The sequence below is a fragment of the Malaclemys terrapin genome, chromosome 21 (genome assembly GCF_027887155.1).
Source record: "Malaclemys terrapin pileata isolate rMalTer1 chromosome 21, rMalTer1.hap1, whole genome shotgun sequence".
Classification (NCBI taxonomy): domain Eukaryota; kingdom Metazoa; phylum Chordata; order Testudines; family Emydidae; genus Malaclemys; species Malaclemys terrapin.
The window spans coordinates 9,311,345-9,328,106 of record NC_071525.1 but is presented as its reverse complement, the minus strand read 5'-3'; the positions used below and the strand labels follow the sequence as shown (position 1 = coordinate 9,328,106).

At 58.3% G+C, this 16,762-nt stretch overlaps 1 protein-coding gene across 2 annotated transcripts in view; it reads right to left on the bottom strand.

The window, feature by feature from the left end:
* Window positions 1-16,762, bottom strand: part of NECTIN4 (nectin cell adhesion molecule 4) — a 47,605-nt gene extending 30,843 nt beyond the window's left edge. For both annotated transcript variants that reach the window (XM_054011406.1, XM_054011408.1), the window contains exon 1: window positions 16,415-16,762. In XM_054011406.1, coding sequence (XP_053867381.1) covers window positions 16,415-16,481 — 67 coding nt within the window. In that variant the 5' untranslated portion in view covers window positions 16,482-16,762. The remainder of the gene's footprint in view (window positions 1-16,414) is intronic.

Here is a 16,762-nt window from a genome sequence, read left to right as displayed (position 1 = left end):
GTAGCACCCAGGGGCTCTTACTGAGCTCAGGGCCCTGTTGTGCCGGGCGCTGCACACCATGCAATAGCATTGGCATCTGGGAATAGGTGATGATGTAGAAAGATTGTCTCATTTTCATGCTGGACATTTTCACTCAGGCCCCCAGGCTCCCATGTCTCTGTTCCCCACACCAGCTACCTACAGCCTGTGGGTTAACACCCAAAGTATTAACTTATTAATAATTATGTATTATTATTATTAATAATAATACTTATTATTTGTATTACAGTAGCACCTAGACACTCCATTCTTGGACCCCATTGTGCCAGGTGCTGTACATTTTATTAGGTGTATTACGGTAGTGCATAGGCATCCTGGTCCTACACCAGGACCCCATTGTGCCAGATGCTGTACATTATTTATTAGGTGTATTACGGTAGCACCCAGGAGCCCCAGTCATGGCTCCCCTGGTGCCAGGTGCTGCACAAACCCAGAACAGACAGACTTTCCCTGTCCCAAAGAGCGTCCCAGCTAGTCAGGTTCCTTCCGATCCTCCCTGAGCGCTCACCTTGGTTCCCAGCCCTGACCTGCCCTTTCCACTCCAGCTGAATGAGAGCAATAAATAGCCGTCGGTAGCACACTCGGCCCTCCACATTATAACAACATCGCCTTGCTCCTACCCAGCGCGATTCAAACCCTCTATGGGGGTGTCTACACGGCTCACTGCGCCTGGGCTCGGACGCAGGTTTGAGCCCAAATCGCCCTTCTGTCCGCATCCACATCAGAGACTTGGGTCAGCGAGCACTCAGGACCCGGGTCCTAGGACCTGCTGGGGGGTGGATCAGAGCCGAGTCCTGCTGAGACTCGGGGCCAACCCTATCATCCTGCCGTGTGGACGCAGCTCAAGCCGCAGGCCGGAGTCAGAAGGTCTGCACGGTGCAGTATGGCCGTGTTAGCACGGCTGTGAGACCTGAGGCCAGCCATGGAAGCCCGGGTTTACAATGCAGCGTGGGCGCTCAAGTGCGGACTTGGAAACATGAGTCCACTTACCCAGGTCCCCTGCTGCTGGGGCCGGGCTGGGGCATGCACGGTCCCCAGACGTGGGTGGGAAGCCTGATTCGCCCGCGTCCTGCCCCGGTGCAGGGCGGCAGGGGAGGGGGGTTCTGTGTGATGCTGGTAGGGGAGGTGCTTTGCCAGAGACTGAAACATCAAGGGGCATAAATCACCAGGCGGTGCCATCCCAGTCCCAGGCTGCATGGAGGGGAACCAGGGAGGCCTGTGGACAGGCGGGTTCCTGCCACAGCTTTTCCTGCTGCCCCTACCCCGGGGGACAAGGGGGCTGCTTTAAATGCATCCTGCCTGGCACTCCTGGGCAGCTCCCGTGCTGCTGGCCTTAGCAGCAGAAGGCCAGATGCTGGCACGGAGTCTCCCCACTCCACCCCTCTCTGTTCCCTAGGCTGGGAGGTCACCAGATGGAGTCAGACTTGGCTTCCTTGCCCCATTGAACGGGAGTCTGGGAGCAGCAGCTCTGTGTGTGTTGCATGCATGTCCCCACGTCTGTGCGTCCACACACACGTCACAGGGTGTGTGCAGGACTGCACGTGCACGTAACTGTGCAAGTGTGTGTGTGTGAGTGTGAGCACACAAGTGTTCCTGCGCAAGTGAGCGTATACACAGCCACACTCTCACACATGTGCTTGTGTGAATGCGCACACCCACTTAACAGGGCAACTGCACGAGCCCACGAGCATGCGCACCTGCTTGGGCACACAGGTGTGCACACAAGTGTGTGAGCACACAAGCACATGTACCTGAGTGTGCAAAAGTCCATGCACGTGCAAATCTGGACTGAGTGTGCCCAGCAGAGACCCAGAATACCGGCAAGTTCAGGAGGGAGCACTTGAAAGTTGTGCCACGCTGGTGTGCGTGCTGCACGTGCATGTTGGAGGTTGTACTAACGAACGTGCGAGGGCACACAAGAGCACTGATGTGTACCCATGTGAATCCATGCTCTGCCTGTGGTTCGCCTGTGCCAGTCTCTGCCCAGGGACCAAAGTGACCTGGTCCCATTCTGTAGGGAGGGGCATGAAGCCATAGGCTCCTCCTACCAGGGGGAGGGGCACAGCAGGCTCTCAACATCCAGATCCACCCCCAGCCCTATGGCGCAGAGCCAGCTCGTCACACCAGCTCCCACACACTGCCTGAGCCTGCCAAGCTGTCGGCTGAAATCCCCAGAGGCTGCACTCGCCGAGGGGCGAGATGGGGGGTGGGGAGGCACAGAAACCACCTGCCATTAATCTGCAGCTCCCAGCCCCATGTCATCCTAATCCCCACTCTCAGGCCCGGCTCCCCGCCCCGCCAGGCTCGAAGCTGCTGGCTGAAAGGTTTAGCTGCTCCCAGACATCTAGCCGGGGGTCTGGGAATCCCCGAGGTGGGGGTGGCGAGAGGCGCCTGCCTCAGGGAGCCCAGAGTCACCGAGCAAGGAAGGGGGTGTTACTTGCTCAGGAACAAGGGGGGCAGTTACACCCTCCCCCTGAACTTGGTTCCCCCATCTTTTCACACATCTATATGCTCCACATCCCCGCAGGATGCAGTTTAACCCCACACAGCGTCCCCCTCCCAAAGCACTGACACCCCTTTGCCCACCCCCAGAGCTGTTCAGTCCCAGGGGGCTGGATACACAGATCCCGGAGGGGCCCAATCAGAGCCCAGGGCTGGGTTTCCCTCCTGACCCCAGCTGGCACATAAGCCCTGCAGGCTGAAGGTGGCCAGGCCTTGAAGCCGGCCCCCCCTCCCCCACTAACCAGCATAAGCGCAGACCCAGTTCTACCTCCCAGGTCAGTTAGGACATGGTGACCCCCCACCCCGCCACTGCCACCCAGGGTAAGGACAAGGGAACCAGGCCGCAGAGCCCTAGAACGCTGGTTCTGCCCTGGCACGGAGCCTCTGGGGGCGGCTGGGGCAGCGGGCACACAGAACGGGCCCTGGAGAACATTGGGATGGGGGCTGGCCTACACTGGAAACGTACGGTGGCCCAGCTGCAGCTCCGAGGGGGTGAGAAATCCACTCCCCAGCCTAAGCCCAGTGCAGCCAGTGCTAGGCCAATGGAAGAATTCTTCTGTCCACCTCGAGGGCGGGAGACACCCTCCGTCACTGTCGGGAGCGTCTGCACTGAAGCGTTTCAGGTGTAGACCAGCCCAGAGGGTTTACACTGATTCGGAGCACTGAGCCTCCCAAATCCCCTCTTGTGGAGCCAGGGGAGGGCCCTGTGCTGGTGCCAGCACGGTGGGTGGGTGGTGTGGGGAGCTCACAGCTCCCCTCAGCCCAGCCTCCTGCAGGAAATTCGCAGCTGCTTTAGACCCAGCAGGGGGCGCTGTGGTGAGTGGGGCTGGAGCACTGCCTGTAAAGAAAGCATCCAGCCCCAGCTCTCCCAGCAGGGGGCGCTGCGGGGATGGGAGTGGGGCAGGAGCACCAGCCTTGTGGGGGGGCTCCGGGTGTGACTACATCACTGTTTTACTTTAGCAGATCCTCTGAAGGTTTACCAAGAATGAAGCCAAGAACCCTCCCGGCAGAAGCCAAGAACCGGCCCACGCTAGATCCCCTCTCCTCCCAAACAGCCAGTCCCTTTAATATCCGACAGGCCAGGAAACAATGGGCGCCCCAGGTCCTACCTGCTGATTAACATCACGCTGGGTCTTTAGGAGAATTAGCTGCCAGCTGGGCTTATGTCAGCCCCCCATTGTTCTGGGTGCCCGGATCCAGCCGGGAGCTTCCCTCTGCCTTTCACACAGAAGCGTCTCACGTCCATGCACCCTTTCCCCACACAAGCCCTCCGGCTCCCCGCACCAGCCAGCAGGGCTGCCCTGCTCCAGTGTGACTGCTGCCTTCTGAGCCTCCATCTCTGCTCTGGGATGGTCTGCAGGGCCACGGGGAGTGGATGGAGCCCCGGTTCAGCCACGGCTCCCGTCCCCGCTCTGTGCCTCAGTCTCCCCCCAAGAGAGGGCTGATGCTGCCCTGCTGCACAAGGTTAATTCATCCAGGCCTGAGAGCCTCCCGGAGAGGGGCCTGAAGAAGGGCCAGGGCACAACACCTGCCAGCGTGAGACGCACCCACAGGCTGTCAGCACTGCCAGGGGGTAGCTCCCATCCAGACCCTATCCTACCTCATGCGGTGGAACCCCCCAGCTCCGCCCATCCTGGGCCCGCACTGAGGCGAGGGGCAGCGACAGCTCGGCTGGCGTTTCCCCAGCCCAGGGGCAGGCCGCAGCTCTCAGGGCTGGGAACCCGGATGCTTGAGCCCTGAAATTGATGGGGAGCCAGAAAAGGAGAGAAACAGGTCCCTGATCCCGATCCCATCCAATCTGGAGGGGTCTCCCCGCGTCGCATGCCCCGTGGCACAGGGGCAGCGCGCTGCCGGCACAAAGGAGCAGCCTCTTCCAGCAGTTGCAGACTTTGCTCTGTTTGCACCAGTAAAGCCCGACCACTGGGGAACACGCACTTCTGGCAAGGAGCCGCCCGGCATCCCACAGGAGGCAGGGTGGCTCTGAGGGCTGCGTGCGGCACAGGCTCGGAGGCCGTGGCTGGAGCTCAGTTCAGAGCCCATGCCAGGGGGCCGTTCTCCTCCCCCTTAGCAGCGTTCTGGGCATGGAACACTACCGAGGAGTCCCTGAGATGCGCCAGGACGCCCCGTCCCTTCCAACCAGACTTTCCCGCAATGCAGCAGAGCCTAAAACTGCTGTCAAGCCGTAGGGACGAGAGACACAAAACCCCTGGGAGATGGCTTGCTCTCTGCTGATCACTTGCCAGTGCACTGGGTAAAATGTGAGGTGGCAAAGTTTGCAGATGATACTAAACCGCTCAAGACAGTTAAGACCAAAGCAGACTGCGAAGAACTTCAAAAAGATCTCACAAAACTAAGTGATTGGGCAACAAAATGGCAAATGAAATTTAATGTGGATAAATGTAAAATAATGCACATTGGAAAAAATAACCCCAACTATACATACAATATGATGGGGGCTAATTTAGCTACGACTAATCAGGAAAGAGATCTTGGAGTCATCGTGGATAGTTCTCTGAAGACGTCCATGCAGTGTGCAGCGGCGGTCAAAAAAGCAAACAGGATGTTAGGAATCATTCAAAAAGGGGATAGAGAATAAGATGGAGAGTATCTTATTGCCCTTATAGAAATCCGTGGTATGCCCACATCTTGAATACTGCGTACAGATGTGGTCTCCTCATCTCAAAAAAGATATACTGGCACTAGAAAAGGTTCAGAGAAGGGCAACTAAAATGATTAGCAACAGAGGGTCCTGAGGCACCTTTAAGACGAACAGAAGTAGTTAAAGGTGCCACAGGACCCTCTGTTGCTTTTTACAGATTCAGACTAACACAGCTACCCCTCTGATACTAAAATGATTAGGGGGTTGGAACGGATCCCATATGAGGAGAGATTAAAGAGGCTAGGACTTTTCAGCTTGGAAAAGAGGAGACTAAGGGGGGATATGATAGAGATCTATAAAATTGTGAGTGATGTGGAGAAAGCGAATAAGGAAAAGTTATTTACTTATTCCCATAATACAAGAACTAGGGGTCACCAAATGAAATTAATAGGCAGCAGGTTTAAAACAAATAAAAGGAAGTTCTTCTTCACACAGCGCACAGTCAACCTGTGGAACTCCTTGCCTGAGGAGGTTGTGAAGGCTAGGACTATAAGAGAACTAGATAAATTCATGGAGGTTAAGTCCATTAATGGCTATTAGCCAGGATGGTTAAGGAATGGTGTCCCTAGCCTCGGTTTGTCAGAGGGTGGAGATGGATGGCAGGAGAGAGATCACTTGATCATTACCTGTTAGGTTCACTCCCTCTGGGGCACCTGGCATTGGCCACTGTCGGCAGACAGGATACTGGGCTGGATGGACCTTTGGTCTGACCCAGTCTGGTCATTCTTATGTTCACTGATCTAGCTTGGAGCACCACAGGCTGGGGCTCCCTGCTCTTCCCGGCCGCTCTGCTATCCACTGGATCTCGGTGATCCGGGAACAGCTCCCAACACCAGGCAACCAGCACAGCTCCTCCTCATGGTCCTTGGATCGCACCAGCCTCCCTGGGGCATGCAACCCGCTCTCCCCAGCATGCGTTCAAACCAGCCCCTCCAGATCCAATCTTCCAGGCAGATTTCCAGGAAAAACAAGCATGCAAAGGCCCCAGCAGGAAGATACAAGGACGTACACAGACATCGCCCTCGCAATTGCGTGCACGGCGATTTACCGCACAGCAACTGCATGGATTGTTTCTCCGCCTGCATTTCTGTGCTCCCCATCAGCCAACCCCCTCCTCCCTGCAGCCAGCCCCTTCCCCCCCGCCCTAGGAGCTGGTCCAGGTTCACAGAAAAGGTTGGGCGTAGCGGGCCCTGCGTCCCATCACCGGCACACGTGCCGACGAACACTGCTCTTCGCGCTCTCTGGACGCGGCCGGGAAACGCTCCTTCCCAGCATCAAAGCCCTAACGCTGCTTGTGCAGAGGGGAGCCTCCCCTGCTGCTCCCGGGGAAGAGGCCTGTTGCTTTGGAGACAAAGATCCAGAGTTCTAGTCCCGGCTCTGCCAGGGTATAAACGTGTCTGGGGTCTGGCACACGTTACAACGCCCCCTGGCGCTCTCTAGTGCCTCTGCAACGTGGCACCTGCGTGTGTCTCCTCGCTGCCTACTGCTGCCCTAGTAAGGGGATGGCCTGGCCTGGCCTCTACGGAGGTACCCAACGCCCTTTGAGGTGCTGGACTCCGAGAGCTCCCGGCCCAGGCCAGACGGTGCCAGGGGTGTCTGTGGCAGTGCCCGGGCAGCTGGGCTGGAAGCAGCACAGTACCCGTGCACCAGAGGAAGGAGGGTCAAACAAAACTAAAGGAGCCCCAAACTGGCTCCACCAGCTCCCGGCTCCTTTGGTTTGTCAGCGAAATGCAGGGCAATTAGCCCTGTATTCCCCAGCGCTTGTAACACCAAAGCCCACGGGGCTGCAATCAAGTTAATTGGCCAAACGAGGGCTGCAGCCTGCTGGCTTCGCTGCTTCAGCGCTGGTTGCCCAACCCGCAGAGGGGACGGTTGGGCCTGGCCCCCTCTCGCCCCAGGGCCCTATAAACCTCTGCAAGGGCAGGGAATGAAAGGCACCGTAGCACCCACGGGAGAAGGAGGAGGAGTGCGGGGTAGGTCGAGACTCTGTGGAGGGGACCATGCTGGGGCTGGGGGGACCATGCTGCTGGCATCTGCTCCCTAGAACCCCTGAGAGATTGGGGGGACCCAACGGTTGGAATGAGAGATCAGACCCCCCCCCAGTTTGGTTCACGCCCCCATTGCACAAGCACCTTTGTTTTGCTGGCACGGGGAGCTGGCAAAGCTGCTGGGCCTGGCACAATCCCCGAGAGGGCAGGAATGCGGAGGGCGGGGGACACCTGCAGCTGACTGTACCACACGCCCTTCAGAGCCTCCAAATGCCCACCCCCCGTCACACCCCCACCTCCTCCACTGCCCTTCACACCACCCTCGGTCTCTCTGCCACAGCTTGCTGGGAAGAGCGGAAGGTCAGATGCCCAGCACAGGAGATGGGCAGCCAGAAGGGGGCAGAGCCTTGCTGACTAGGGGACAGAGACAGCTGCTCTGGGGTCCCTCAGGCAGGACGTGCAGCTGGCGAATCTCACTGCACTGAAGGTCACCGCAGCCTCCACGCTGCAGCGGTCCACACCCTGTCCGACAGATGGACGGATGGATGACTGGGAGCCAGGACTCCTGGTTCTTTCCATTGTCTTGGCAAAAATTCACCGAGTGGCCCTGGGCAAGTCACTTCCTCTGCTCCGTGACTCAGTTTCCCCACCTGAGACGAGACGAGACAAACCCAGCTGTGGGGTGGATGAAAGGACAGATTCCCTGACATTCTGGGGTCCTGAGCTGGCCGGAGTTACAGACCCGCCAAGCGGCTCCTTCCTCCTCTGGTTTGACCCCCAAAGTCAATGCACAAAACCCAGAAATAAGCACCCCCCAGCCCCTGCAGTGAGAGTGGGGGAGAGTTTCCGGGGCCCCTCCTGCTTTTCGCAACCCAGCCGGCCTGTCCCACCCCCAGTCCCTGCCTTGCGAGTCCCTCCCAGCTCATTATCCCATAAAGCTAACTACACCCGCAGCCTAAGCCGGCGAAACACACCCACTCAACCAGAAAAACAGCCACCGCCTGCTCCTCTCCAGCTCTGTGCCCAGCATCCCCGGGGCCTGCAGGGAAAACGTAACGCAAAGCCGCACAAAGTAGGGACCAGGAGTCGGTTGATTGTTGGTCTACGTGAGCCCAGCCCCGGACTGCAGTGCCTCTTTCGGACAGGCTCAGCCGACAGGCCAGGCAGTGAATGAAGGCAGGACTTTCCCGGCTCTTCCAGCTCATGGATGACAGGGACCAACACATACGCAGCCTCTGTCCAACGGCCCCGACGAAGGGCTCCGACGGAACGGAGCAACCCACGCTAGAGCGGGGCGAGATATTTACGACGGGCCGTTGGAAAAGGCCTGTGTCTCGTCATAACCGACACGCTCCATTCGGAATGAAACGTCCAACGGAAACGCTTCCAAATGGGGGAGCTTGTTTCGCCTTCTGCATTCTGTTTCATTTCACTTTGGGTGCCATCCTCCACTTGTTGGATCTACAGATAACGAGGGTGGCTGCGCTAATTGCATGGCTGGGGCTCCACAGGTCCTCCATTCCGCCCCCTTTCCTGTTTTCCAGATTTCCCCCAGACCAGTTGGGTTCTGCCCCCTGGTGCCTAGAACGTTCCCTGAAATTTTGGAATTGATCATCTGTGGTGTTGCAAAGTCATCACCATGTGACAGACAGACAAGGCAGGTGAGGTAATCTCTGTCATCGGACCGACTTCGGCTGGTGAAAGAGACAAGCTCTGGAGAAGAGCTCTGTGTCGCTCGACGGCTTGTCTCTCTCCCCGACAGAAGTTGGCTCAATAACAGGTATTCCCTCCCCTGCCTTGTCTCTCTAACATCCTGGGACCCACATGGCTACAACAACTCTGCATACAACATGTCGCAGACAGACAGACTGACAGACAGAGAGATGCCATCAAGTAGAGGGTAAGACCTTCGCAAGCTCAGCCAATGAAATCGACCGTATGATACTGTTGCGATATTACTGGATCATTTCATTTCAGTGTTTCCGAACCGGAATGTTTCGTTCCGTCAAATATTTCGAGTTTTGGACTTTTCATCGCGATTGGGGGGAAAAACAAACTCTGGACTGTTGGACTGTCCCCAGGAGATAGAAATTCTCTTTGGTTTGAGCATTGGCCTACTAAACCCAGGGTTGTGAGTTCAATCCTTGAGGAGGCCACTTAGGGATCTGGGGCAAAAATCTGTCTGGGGATTGGCCCTGCTTTGAGCAGGGGGTTGGACTAGATGACCTCCTGAGGTCCCTTCCAACCCTGATATTCAAGGATTCTTTTCTCACTAGCTCTGATGCACTCAGAGCCCTGGCTCAGCACGTGGGTACCAAGAGGGAACGGATCCAGGGCCATCCTTAGGCATACGCGGCTGCGTAGGGCACTCAAAAATTACGGCACCATTACAGATCCAATGATTCCTGCGGGTGCGAGGCCGGCTGGCAGGCCTGGTGGTTATTTGAAATTCTGTGGGAACTTTTTGGCCCAATCTTTCCCGTTATGGGTGGAGCCTCACCCCATGTGCATGCACAGTCCCTTCCTCTGGGAATACAGCACTGATCGCTTTGGAGTAAGGCTGCTTGGTGTGAGTTGAGGGAGCAGATTCGTGGTCAGCGTGAACGTCTCTCAGACACACCACGGCGAAGAACAACTGTCAAAGTTCAGGCCACCTTGGTCAGCCACATGAGAGATGTGGGACTGGTTCTTATTATTACTGGTGTTACAGTCGCATCTAAAGGTTCAACCGAGAACGGGGGTGGGGGGGGCGCTGTCATGCAGGGAGCTGCACAGCCTCTGAGTGAGACCAGGGGGCCCCGCCGTCATGCCAGGCACTACACAGATACACAATAAGAGACAGTCGCAGGTCCACTGAGCTCACAATCCAAGGCCCAAAGTCAGACTAGAAGTTGCCAAACCCTATAACGACTGGCCCCATGGCTGTACCCACACAGTCCCGGCCCTGGCAAGCTCACAGTCTGGGTAAACAAACCACACCCAGGGTGATGAACAGGAGGGATTATTGCCCCATTTTACAGAGGGGGAAACTGAGGCGCAGTGCTGGGACTTGAACCCAGGGCGGCTGATGTCACCCCAGAGCTTACCCCATACCCAACCCATCAGCGGGTCACCGTGGGAGGCACTGGGCACATTGGACAACCTCCCCCACCCCCAGCACAGCCTGCTCGGACCCCGGGGAAGGTGAATTCAGCGGGCGGGGTACAGAGTTGCCAGACCCCCAGAGAAGCACCACTGAGAAATGACTGCAGGCAGGGCAGCTTCCCGGGACCCCCAGCTCCGTGTCCCTGGAGGCTTCAGATAAAGGTTGGGGCCCTCTGGCTTGGGGGAAGACGCCCCTGGCTCAATCTGCTCTTAAGCCGGGAGCCCTGCAAAGGCCGGTGCCCACTGGCGTGCTCTGCTGCCAGGCTTGGTCTCATCCCCTCGCCTGGCACAGTTAGTGCCCTGCTACGCTGGAGACTCACTCCCAGCCCTGGTCTCCTTCCTGCTCATCCATTTGTGCCAGGCCCACTCCCCCTCCCACACCCTTCCTGCAGTCAGACCTGCCCCCGGGAAGCCTGCAGCTCTCCCAGGGCAGTGGACAGATTTCCCCTTGGGAGGACCGGGCCAGTGGGTGGGTTGGGGCCCGTCCCCCATCCGCGGGCTTTTGCTAGAGAAATTAGCCCGTTACCATATGCCCCGGGGCAAGGGGGAGAAGCGAAGGAATCCTGGGGCTCCCCAGATCCTTCTCGGGACCAGCTGAGCTGCCCGACAGGTGCACGGGACGCAGGCCCAGCCCGATGCAAGGGGGAAACCCACAGCTAATTGGCCTGCTCTGCGCGGTTACAGGGCTGGGGAGTCAGCGGCTCAGCAGTTTTATTGGCGGTGACGAACGACCAGCTCCAACGGCCGGGGCACGAGTGGTTTTGGCTCCTGCCCACTCTCCGGCCGCACAGGCTGGGTTTGTGCAAAGTCTCCAGTCTCGGGGTGTCACATTTCCTCCTGCCCTGCAGGGCGAATGCCGCTGAATCAAACCAGAGTCCTGGGGAACTGCTGGAGGTTTCAGGCCCTGGGGCTCCCCAGTTAGCCGTTCAGGGGAGCCCCTGCAGTGGGATCCACCCCGGTTGGGTGCAGGGTCCATCCTAGGGCAGCCAAAGCGGGACAGAGCCCCTCGCAGTGACAGCACCCGTTCCACGCGGCCGGGGAAATGGGATCCGAAGCCCCCATCCTCGCGCAGAGCCCCACCACAGACCCGAGCGAGCCCCTACAGCCACTCTCTTGGATTCACTGCAGAATCCTGGCCCCATTGAGGTCCGTGGGAGTTTTGCTGTTGATTTCAATGCAGCCAGTTCACCCTAAGCTCTCAAGGCCAGGACCCATGCTGACGATCTAGTCCGAGCACCTGCATATCCCAGGCCCGACACCCTCCCCCAGGGATTCCCACACCCCGGTCCCTTCCCATTGCTCCGGTGCGAGCCCGAGCGGCTCTGTCAGACAGAGATGCCCCGGCTGGATTGAAAGATTTCAGATGGCAGAGGCAGCTATTCCACTGTCTCCTTCTCACCCTGTAAGCACCTTCGATTAGTCTGAATCTCTCTAATCCATTGACCTCCTCCGTCCCCTAGAGAGGGAGGGACAAGTCAGCCGGGGTGTAGGAGCCGGAGAGAGTGGGGCAGTACAGTGCCAGAGCCCAGGCTGGACTCCACAACAACCATCGGGTTACGCCAGCCGAGAGGAAGTCTGAGCCAAGGGTCTCACCTCCCTGGCATCGCTTCATAGACTCCAAGGCCAGGCGGGAACATTGTGATTGTCTTGTCCGACCTCCTGGCTAACCCAGGCCGAAGATCTGCCCCCCGAATAATCCCTAGAGCTGATCTGTCAGAGAACCATCCGATCTTAACCAGGTGATGCTAGGCACACAGGAACGGAGACAGATGAGCCCCGAACAGCAGGAAGGAGATGAGCATCTTTATGCCACAAATCAGGGAGAATTATTTTCTGTATTACTTCAGGGTCTTGCACAGACACCCAGCGAGAGACGGTCCCTGCCCCCAACGAGCTCACAGTGTAATCAGACAAAAGGTGAGGGGGAAACTGAGGCACAGAGCAGGGGTGGCACTTACTTAAGGTCTGTGGCAGAGCCAGTAACAGAACCCAGGTGTCTTGAGTCACAATACAGTGCCCTTGCCACTAAGCCAGACTGCCCCTCGGCAGTATAGCATAACAAACTCATTCCTCATCTTGAGTCCCTCATGGAGCTGTAACCCCCACCATAGGGCACCAGCGGGATTTGAACAAGGACCTTGAGCAAAGAGACCAACCACTGGAGATAAAGGAGAAGCTCCAATAGCTGGTAGCAGTAGCAGGTTGTTATCCTCTAGTGAAGTAGCCCTTGTTGGGGGAAGCAACACTCACCGCTGGCGCATAGTCAGGGGAGCTAAAAGGTCAGCCTTGCCTCATTACAAATGGGGGAAGATCTGGCCGCAGTGCGATTCCCAGGGGTGCAGGGCATTGTTGTGACACAGACGTGTCCATCCCACCACACATGGTCCTGCACACCCATCTACCTGCACTCCCACAGCTAATCAGCTGGCTCAGTAGGCATCACACACACACACACACACACACACACCCCTGGCTGCTGACTCCCAGCCGGGGGAGTGACTGACTCCTTTAGTGCTTGTGACTGGAGCTCATGCTTCTGGGGCCTGATCCAACTCCCACCAGAGTCAAAGGAGAGGTTCCCTTGGAGACTGGACAGAGCCCCCAGGGCCCCCAGGCCACTTGCACACCCGCCTGCCGCCTCTCTCTCTCACATACACACACAGACACACACACTGTTTACAGCAAGACCCACGCTGATCCTCACCAAGCGCGGCGCATTAAACAATTAGCAGCCCTCTGGCTGCTGAGAGCTGATTACGGAGCATGGCTTTGGGAGGAGACGCCTGGCTTCCCCTATAGCAGGTATTGCGTGTGATCAGAGCGAGGATGTGCCCGGACACATACAATAGGCAGAAAAACCAAGAGAAAGGGAATAAGGGAGGGGAAGACAATGAGTTCTGGAGCCACCCCCACGCCCAAGAGTCACTAACACTGGGAGAGACAAGCAGAACATGGGGAGGTGTCAAGGAATCCTGGAGCTGGAAGGAGGAAGATTATAACCTGGGCATCTCCCCCCCCACACCAGCTTCCCTCAGCCCCTGCCAGGCTCTCAGGGGAGAGTAAAGCTGGAACGTTCGGATCCAGATCCAAACCGGTTCCTGGGAGCTGGGGTTTGGATCCAAAACATGGAGCTGGATTTGGGTTCTAAAGCATCTCCTGTGTCAGGCTGGCCCGGTCTGGGTTCCAGAACCTTCCTCCCGGGCACAGTCACGCCAAGTGAGTGAGTCACAAATTCTGCCCCAAATCTAGTTGGTTTTAAACCCCTCCACTCACACACACACTGAGATGGAACGAAACACGCCCAGGATCGTAGGTTTCATAGGCTTCAACTGGGAACAGGTGGCTCCAGACAAGTGACAGGGGCTGGCACATGAGAACCAGGAAGTGAAACTGACTAGCAAAGTGTCTGTTTTCATCAGACCAGCTGAGGGGGAAAGGGGGAAAAGAAAACAGTGAAGAGGGCACATGATTCATCACGTTCTTTCACCTTTAATCAGCTCAGAAGCGGAGAAGGAGGCAAGGGGGGGAACAATCATTAAATCATAGACACGTAGGGCTCGAAGGGACAGGGAGAGGTCATCTCATCCATCCCCCGTACTGAGGCAGGATCAAGAACCCACAATAGCCGGGTCCACACCTAAACGCCGGATCCAGACAGCCTCCAGCTTTGAACCCAGCTCTGAACTTGGAGGATCAGGCCCCTCTCTAAATGAAAACAAGCAACGTCTCTTGACCCAGTCTGCAAAAGCACAGACCCTCCCGTCACCTGTCTGGAAAGCAGCTAATGAGTGTGCAGTGATGAAATGGACGAGGTTCTCCTCATGGGGCAGGAATGTACAGGCAGCCTCCCACTAAAAGGCAACACTACAGGGAGACAGCCTTGAAACTGATGAGGAAACACCTGCTCCTCCCCAAGAGCTGACGGAATGAAAGCGCTCGGTGATTGTTATCAGCACAGCCCTGGCCTCCCATCCCCCCTGCGGTGAACAGCGCCCGGGTGCCCGCAGCGGTGGCAGAAATGGCTTTGCCCGGTTAAATCCCTCCAACATTCTCCAGCTGACGAACAGAGGAAACCGGAAGCCTTCCCCCATAATTAATAAAGGATCATCGTCATTATTATTAATATGCATTGATTAGAGTGCACTTAGGGAAGCAATGATTAAAAGAGGTGGGTGTCAATTAAACATGCAAATTAGCTCTTTGTGGGCATTGAGGGCAGTGGGCTGTGAGAGTCGCAGATCAATGGTCGGAGCTGGAGGCTCTTGGGAGCAGCTAGCAGCCCACGGGCAGGGGGTGGGGGTCATCCCCCCTGCCCACTTTGCCCCCGGTAGGGTCGGGGTTGGTGGTTGTTCCTAGCTGCTAGCCAGAGGCACTCAGAGCTGACACCCTGTCTAATAAGAACCTGGTTGGCCAGGACCACACCCTGCCAAAGTGCCACCTAAAAGTCAGTCACCAGCCAGCGGCCTGGTCCTAGAGACAGGTGCCAACTGCGTCCCGTTCACACAGCAGCTTCCGCTCAGCTACACAAGACAAGGAAGGCCCGAAGCCTGCCCTGAGCACACGCAGTGGGCCTGGTGCCCTGGCCAGGGCATTCTCTGGGCTCCCTCCCCCATATCTGCCTTTGCCCACTGCAACAGCTGCTCTGCCATCATAGATCCCGGGGGGCACATCTTGGCGCATCCACTCTCCGCACACTGAGCGAAGTCAGACAAGCTGCCCGATCCACTCTGCGCCACGTGCCCTCGTTCACACCCGTGCAAAACGGGCGTCACGTGCTACTCAATGGGCCGTGGACACCCGCGAGGCCCGGCTGTGAACGACTGCCTGGGCACAAGGGAAGGAGGCCCGGGCCCATTCTTAGCCGGTGTCAAGCGGAGTTGCCCTCCCGGCTTCAGTAGAGTTCTGGGGACTGACACCAGCTGAGGTTTTGGCCCGTTTCCTACGCCAAGAACCGAGACGTCAGGGCGTCAGCATTTCCCATCTGAGCCACCGTGGGGCACAGAGACCCCCAGCAGGTCGGGGCCCCGTTGTGCCGAGCGCTCTACAGACACAGAGGACCTGCTCACCTGCCCGGCCCTGCCCAGCCCGGCTTGTTATGATCCTGCCGTGCTCTGAGTCACGGCTGCTCCGGAGCCACCACCACAGGGCTAAAGCCTGAGTCAGCAGCTCTGCTGACAGGGGGCAGGGCTGGGAAGGGGCAGCTTTGTCGAGTCACTGCGAGGCTGCCAGGGCGGGAGGGGTGCCAACACGTAGCACGGGGGGGGGGGAGCAGCGAACCCCGGCTAGGGTGGGCCTGGGGAGTAGCTTGCTCTATGGGGCCCATCTCTTGGGGGGGGGGGGGGGTCACACACACACACCCCCTTGGAAGGCAGCACCAATGATTTCACTTCTAAAGAGCCCTCTGCAAGGGAACAAGTTTCTTATCCCTTGGAAGTCCCTTTAGCCAATGGCCCACTGCCTGCCCCCCACCCCAGAGCCAGCCCCCAGCCCCGCAAGGCGCTCCCTTCGCTTGGGGTGGAACTCCGGGTGCACAAGCTGGTCAGGGGAGGGGGGTTGCTCGGTTTGTGGGGGTTGCAATGGGGTGTGGGGGGAGGCCTTGTAGGGGGAAAGTGGGGAGGGACTCTCCATGCAGGAGAATGTTTGAAAACACCTGACAACCAACGGCCACAACAATAGCACTCTGCACAAGCACACGGGGCCCGATCCTGTCCACGGGCCCGATCCTGTCCAGGCCACACACACACCCGCCCTGCACTGGGTTTCCTGCAGGATCTGAGCCGCGGGATGAACTGCAATCAGGGGGGCTACACAAAGTAACCCCCCCAAACCCGAAGGGGGTTCTCAGGCGGAGATCCAGGGCCCCACATCGCTGCAGGGCGGGGTCCGGGGCGCACGGAGGGCAGAGGGCCAGAGCCAGGCAGGCAACTCTGGATCCAATCCCGGATCCGTGTTTCTGGGGAGCTGGGAGGGCGCCGGGGAACCCCCGAATCTGGCCCCCGCGCTGAGGCAAGACCAAGGCAACCTCGCTCCAAGTTGCTCAGGACCTTTGCCCCGAGCCGGTCTACGGGACCGGGCGACTCACCGGAGGCTGCGAGGCAGAGCAGCAGGAGTTTCCAAGCCGCGGGTGCCGGGGCGAAGGACCCGCTCATGACGTCGCTGTCACGACACGCGTGGGAAACTCACAGCGACACGCGTGGGGAACTCACAGCGGCCCCCCCGGGCCGGGATCTTCCTCCGTGAGCGAGCGCGGTGCCTGGCGGGGGGGGTTGTCCCCTGGGTGGGGGTCCCTTGCAGCTGGGCGCGCGGATCCCCCGGGGGCCGGGCCTCGTGCGCTCAGGGCCCGCTGGGTCGCTCGCTCATGCCCGGCCGCTGGTTGAGCTCCCCGCTCGGCCGCGCTGCGCTTCGAGGCTCCCCAAGCTGCTCGCCCAGC